Source organism: Vanessa tameamea, chromosome 12 (genome assembly GCF_037043105.1).
Source record: "Vanessa tameamea isolate UH-Manoa-2023 chromosome 12, ilVanTame1 primary haplotype, whole genome shotgun sequence".
Taxonomy (NCBI): domain Eukaryota; kingdom Metazoa; phylum Arthropoda; class Insecta; order Lepidoptera; family Nymphalidae; genus Vanessa; species Vanessa tameamea.
The window spans coordinates 4,754,737-4,761,497 of record NC_087320.1 but is presented as its reverse complement, the minus strand read 5'-3'; the positions used below and the strand labels follow the sequence as shown (position 1 = coordinate 4,761,497).

The following is a 6,761-nucleotide window of genomic DNA, read 5'->3' as shown; positions in this document are numbered from 1 at the left end:
ATGTACTTTATTTTCCCATATCGAGGTCGACGGTGAAGGAAAACATCGTGCGAGAATTTTCCCACATGGGTATTCACCTATTCAAATTGCCGCAGCTGAAATAAGATAGCTATTCCTCTACAGGAGTGGAAACCTTAAATCTTAAATGTGACTGTCACTCTGCTTTTAACTCACATGAAGAAAGAAATGAGCTTTTCAGTTTGTAATTACTGTTCTTAATGCATTACAACACCGCCCGTACTTTTAATTAGAATTAAATTGTGATATAAAACTAAAATTAAATTATTATTAAAAACTCACAGTTATAATACCAATTAGGAAGACGACAGCTGAAATCAACAGTAATACATCAGTTGCGATAAGGGCGTATCCAAGATATGTTACTACGACTGCTATGATATCTTCGCTTGAGCCACATATCGGGTTCATAAACAAATACACAGAATTAGCAATATTTAACTGAAAGAATTTCACGATTAAACGAACACATAAAATCATAGCCCATCCCTAAGTTATTATCACGCAAAAAAATAAATTGTGGTAAGAAATATTTTTATAGTGGACTTGTATTAAAATTAACAAAACTTACGACTCCCACAAGAGCTATAAATATACTTCCTATTTTCAAATCAATACAAAAACAACATTGATTAATGGTTGGTAAAAAGTCGAAAAAGGACATATTGTATTTTTTATTTATCCGTCTAATTTGCCTTGTTAATTTAAAACTAACTCGAGATACAAATTATGATTCAAAATCTTGTTAATATATTTGTTGTATACAATATATTTTTGACATTAATATTATTTAATCAACGTCAAGTTTAAATCATAGATGATTGAATCTTAAGATAATCAAAGACATTTATAGTTTTTATAAGGATTAGTTCACAAAGAAGAAATGTCTCAAGGGTTTGGACGATGTTGCTCCATAGCGGACCAGTGGATACACCGTCTCATGCCATTTCATTTTGTCACATTGTATTTATTCGCCACTCAGCACGAGATGTATAAAAAATCCTTAGCATATAAAAACCATTGCGCTTTTTTGGAATAAGCCCCCGATCTTGACTCAAAAATTAAACATTTATATTCAAACGATCATTAAGTTTTAAACAATAATCAAAAACCAAAAAACTGTAGCTCTGCGTTAACGATCATGATCCATGAAAATCGCTTAAAATGGGTATTATTTATATTTTTACGTCCATATTATTTACAATATAACATATTTATATTGATTTGAATGATATTGAATTATTCTTATATGTTATGTTAATAAAATCTAAAGAAAACGTGAATTGTCACTTTATTTTGTTCAGTTCATATAACGGTTAATTTAAGGTGTTCATTTAAAACATAATACAAATGTACATTCTTTTCCTATTGTATCTGTCCTTCATATGCATTGACGATGGTGACAAAATGGCACCACACTGTAAAAACATTGAACATTTGTTAATAATTATATTATAATTTACGAACAAACAAATATTTACCTGTAATTAGTCTTTATGGATATTAACAAACATTAAATTTTATGTATTGTGCATATTGACGTTCTAACTATAGGCTAAATATTTACTGCATTTATTTTTTCAATACTTACTTATTGTGTATATGATCAAGTTATATATTTGCGAGTTATACCATCTGCAGTGCGCATAGTGCTCTTGTACAATTATTAAACTTGCATACAGAATTGTTAAAAAACATTTCAACAATATGGAAACTATAAATATGTCGGCGGTTATTCGGATAGACTGTAAATATAAAAAAAATATAAGTAAAATAAAAATCATACTATATAAAAGAATAAGAGTGAATGTATTATTCGCGATCATATTTAACTAAAATAATTATTCAAAACATAATTCTCATTAATTTACCAGCTCATATTTAAATACATAACAATAAAAAATATTACTATAGATATTGGTAATCAAAATTAAATATTAAATAAGGCATGTCCAAAATTCAAAATAGTAATATTTAATGCGGACATCCTTACCCAAAATATTCCGAGTAGGAACGCAAATGCACTGGCTAACAGTAACATTTCAGATGTAAAAAGAATCCATCGCAGTATGTTCACAGGTATTTTTATAGGACTAGAAACATTGTAAAGTTCTTTGCAAACAGGTTTGCATAAAATTGCCGAGGTAATGATACTTGAAATCTGAAAACGTATTTTTTTACTATATCTACATATATTTTTAAAAATAATATCTAAAGGAAATAATTATAATCAATGCTTATATAGGTATATATTATTATTGAAAATACTAATTATATAACGCTTAAGTTGGAGAGGGCGGTGATTAAAGCATGGGCTGAGTAGGTAAGGGAGATTGTTAGGGGTGGTATTAATTGTATTATCATATTTATTTTTGTATCTGTGAGAAGTTAGGGGGTCAGGGGTGCGTACCACCCGGTACTGTCCGGTGCGGGCTCTATTGAGGACAATTCAAGCAGTTGTTATACCGCCAAACTGCGATGCGACCATACCAAATATTCTTTATATTTTCAACACAAACAGGTATAAAATACATAACAAATAAAATTCCATATTTGGCAGTGTATTGACACTTGATTCCATACATACATCCAATACTTAATATTTAATGAATAGTTACAAAATTTTACGCACTTAGTATACATTTTAGTATTTACGTTTGTCGTTTATAATTAGGTACGTACCATGCCCATAAAAATAATAATAAACGAGGCACATTTTAAATTTCTCGTACACCAACAAAATCTTTCCGCTTTCGGCAAAAAATTGAATAATCCCATCGAAGTGTCAGTATATTATTGCACTTATAACATTAAACTAAATTTAAGGTCCTATAAAATATTGCAATTACAGTTTCTCGAGTATAAAATATTTTTATTTACTTTTTATTTTCAACATAACGATGTCATATACAAATATAACATTACATTTTCGCATTGAGACTTGACAGAATGCACAGATTCAAAATAATATTAATTGAAACTAGGCATCGAATACATATGACATTATAGAATTACTAATTCTACACATTATCTATGTGTGTATTTTACACACTATGGATACTTATAAGAGTATTTATATATACCTGATCGTTTTCTACTAATTCTAATTTTAGTATACAGTATTTAAGGTTCGTTTACTTACCTTAACGTTTCTGAAACGCTAATTAAAGTCAAATTAACTAAATCGATTGAGTCGTTAGATTCGTTAACCTTAGCCGAAGATTGTGGGTGCATACCCAGGTAAATACCACTGATTTCTTTCATTTCATTCATGATTAATTTGTGTGGATAGTTTATCTCGTTTTCGGTAGTGAGGGATAGATAACAACGTGCGGAAACCTGCATTTTTCGGATGATAATCAGCCACATGTTTATCAACCAACCCGCACATGCTGAAATAATCTCCAAGGCTCAAAAAAAGGGATATCTTGAAACAGCAGTGGTATTAACAGTTACTTTAATTTTAATTGGGCAATAGCAATTAATGATATATAGAATACTTATGAGAATTAAGTGTTTAGTTGGAATTAGTATACACTGAATTTGATCATCGTTTCAAAAACTGTAGGTTAGTAGTAGATAGTATTTCATCGTAAATAAAACCAATAAAAGGAATAAATAATTTAATAATAAAAAAAAGAATATAAAAAATCGTACGTAGTATAAGGATAACATAGGCTTACTGTACGTATCTATTATGATTTTAATATAACACTTTCCACTGTTGACTTTTCGTTTTAAATTTTCTAGTGAACCTTTTATTATGGCCCTCATGAAGTCCTTTGTCTGTAGGAATACACCACTATTAAAAAGTAGATCCAAACTGAAAATTGAAATACATAATAATTACATGAATATATACCCGAAGCAGACGGAGGTGGCGTTTGTCATATATCCATATACAGTTAGCATTGTATACGACATGAACTTATACAATCTGTCGATTGCCGAGGTAGATGGTGGTGAAAGTTGATAGTACGAGTTTATGACAACAATTAAATATAGCCGTATTACAAACACTGAAAAATAAAATCTTAAATTCTTCATTTTATCTTGATTATTCAGTGTTATTTTTTTTTGCATTGCATATTTTTATTTTACATAAATTAATAGCGAGACTCGAATGTGACTACACTTAAATGAACAACATTATTTTTCTAATTTATTTGAATTTCCGAGTAAAAGACATTTTTCATTAATTTTACTGAAAGATAAGAAGGAGTTATGCTTAATCGATTAACTCGTATAGATAGACATATAAGTGAAATCAAATCGAATTAGGGATCAATTACTGTGTAAAATTATTTTAATATATGTATCTCATCTCTGTATGCAAATTAAACTAATATAAACAATGTCTGTGCAAGATAAGTAACAAAATATTAAAATTGCTTTAATTGAAAAAGATAAACAACTAATTGAGATTAATTTCAAGCTTACTTGTTAAATCGACACCCGCGAAAAAGAACTCGTAAACTGGAAAGCCGCTGCCTGCATAAACACATGCTGAGACATACAACATGCCGTATATGAATGAAAGCAACACTGACGTTAGGCCTGCTAGTATAAAAATTAAAGCTGCATCTTTGTCAACACCCTGGAATTGTTAAATCTTTAATAAGAGAATACGAAATACACCCTTGTTAGATCAATAGTGTTACGAAGCACAGCTACGTACGTATATAAAAGGTAATGTATTATACAAAAACCTTCACTGAAATGCGTAACATCTTCTTTTACAAGGTTTATTATTAGGTTTAGTAGTTTTTTCAGTTGAACATTACAAAAAAAAAAAACGTCGCACTTCTTATGGTAGGTAAATAATAAATTTATTAATTTGTAACGCATATTGAAGCGGGCATGTACCAACTTCATTATAATAAGTAAGATTACGAGTGCGTTGAATATATAACAATCAAGATATAATTATTATGTTTTAGTAAAACTTGTTCGTTGTGAACTTAATTAGTATTCTTCTTCCAAACGAGTTTCATTATTCATGGCGTCTCTATCGTAATTATATTTTAGTGACCTAGGCCAAATATTACCGGTGGCTGAAGATAATATTGTAATAGAAAAAGATTAAACAAGACAGAAATTTTGAAACTTACTTTAAACATTTTGATAAGGAAATTAACGCCGCTGAAGAGGAAGGTAGCATCTGCTAACAGCACTATCCAGCCACTATACCTTACAAACCGGACAAAATCAGACTTAGTCTTGTCCACGCCCGACTCGTCTGTTTTATTGCGTGATAGGCATGAAGGTCCAAGACCGGCATTCGCTCCAAAGCCGAAACTAAGCTGAAACATAATTTACAATTTTATAAATTAAAATATACTTAAAAAAGACTAAACATTTCGTCTTGAAAATTTTCTTCTAAATAATGAATAATTTAAATTAAATAAATCGATTGATTTTATGTGAGTGATACAAACATGGATTCATAATCTTTTCGTTTTCACTTCAATTAATATAGAATCGACTTCAATTAGTTTGTAGGTCTCTTATTCAATTGATGATATATTACCACTATTTATATTTTATTCGAAAAAGATTCAGTTATATAACTATGTAGCACAATTTACTTACTGCATTATTAAAATTAATGTCCACAACATCAGGTTGAGATGTGTTCGTTTTAACAACGCATGTTACTCGAATAATGTAAGCATGTCGTATGATCGCCCAAGATACCAATGGACTAGTTACCTGAAAAAAAAGTTATTATTTTAATTAAAGCATGGAAAGGTAAATAAGAAACAAAATTATCAATTAATGCATGCCTTCATAAATAATAATCTATAAAAGCGCTAAAATAATCGATATAGTTTCGTGTATTTGACTGATGTATTTGCTGCATACATGTTTGCATAGACTTAAGTTTGAAATAAATTATTTCGTTTTTGTTAAATATAAATCATGATGTTGTCATAATTTAAATGTTGATGAATCATGACCGAATTCGTCTAAGCAGCAGTTATAAAAATAGATAAACATTTTCTCAGATAGTGGGAGCTCATAAGGGGCTGTCCAGTCAATATTTAATTATTGATTTTAATGTTAATATTTGTAAAAGATGTTCTATAATCGATAATGAATATGTAAGTACTAACTATGCTAATAACAGCTATAATAGCTGCAGCGGTTTTGAGATCTGTCACGCATCCACAACATTTCTCCACTTTAGGTATCCTGTCTAAAATTGCCATTTTATTAAGATAATAAAATAATTTTCTATGATAATAAAATATGAGAAATCGAAAAGTTTGAATGACAATGTGACAAGGCATCACAGATAAAAAATCAAAAATGTTGTCCGTGACGCAATATCCGAAATATTATTCTTCTAGCTTATAACCATAGAGTAGTCAATTCAAATTAAATCAAATTCCTTTATTCAATATAGAAACATTACATTTACTTATTGACTGTCAAACAACAGTACTACCGGTTCGGAGAAGAAAATACCCTGACCGAGAAGTACCGGCGAAAGAAACTCAGCGGGTATTTTTTTTATTTGTGATACCATGCGCTCTTTAACATTTTTTTTTCAATTTGGCAATACTGGCATTTGAATGCGTTCTGTGATCCTGTTGTAATCAATTAACAGGAGTAACAAGTTGTTCCTTGTGCCAATGCTATGAGTATTACATTTTCTTACAAAATCATGAATACCTATATTTCCACACAGACATAACATTACAAATATATAAAAGATTCAATAGCTGTACACCAAAAAA

General features: G+C 29.6%; 1 protein-coding gene across 1 annotated transcript; it reads right to left on the bottom strand.

Annotated features, from left to right (window-relative positions):
* Nucleotides 1-3,655: 3,655 nt before the first annotated feature.
* On the bottom strand, nt 3,656-6,264 carry LOC135193557 (uncharacterized). Its single transcript, XM_064216547.1, has 5 exons — nt 6,135-6,264; nt 5,611-5,730; nt 5,130-5,321; nt 4,459-4,615; nt 3,656-3,841 (listed from the first exon to the last, which is right to left on the bottom strand). The coding sequence occupies exons 1-5, from the start codon at nt 6,228-6,230 to the stop codon at nt 3,789-3,791; spliced, it is 618 nt and encodes a 205-aa protein (XP_064072617.1). The 5' UTR covers nt 6,231-6,264; the 3' UTR covers nt 3,656-3,788.
* Between the last annotated feature and the right edge of the window lie 497 nt (nt 6,265-6,761).

What these genes read in the sequence shown, in the direction of transcription:
- LOC135193557 (XM_064216547.1), bottom strand. Translation starts at nt 6,230, where the DNA reads ATGGCAATTTTAGACAGGATACCTAAAGTGGAGAAATGTTGTGGATGC. An exon ending in ACATTAATTTTAATAATGCA is followed by an intron (nt 5,322 to 5,610) that starts GTAAGTAAATTG and finishes ATTATGTTTCAG; the next exon opens with CTTAGTTTCGGCTTTGGAGC. An exon ending in CGCGGGTGTCGATTTAACAA is followed by an intron (nt 3,842 to 4,458) that starts GTAAGCTTGAAA and finishes TTCAATTTTCAG; the next exon opens with TTTGGATCTACTTTTTAATA.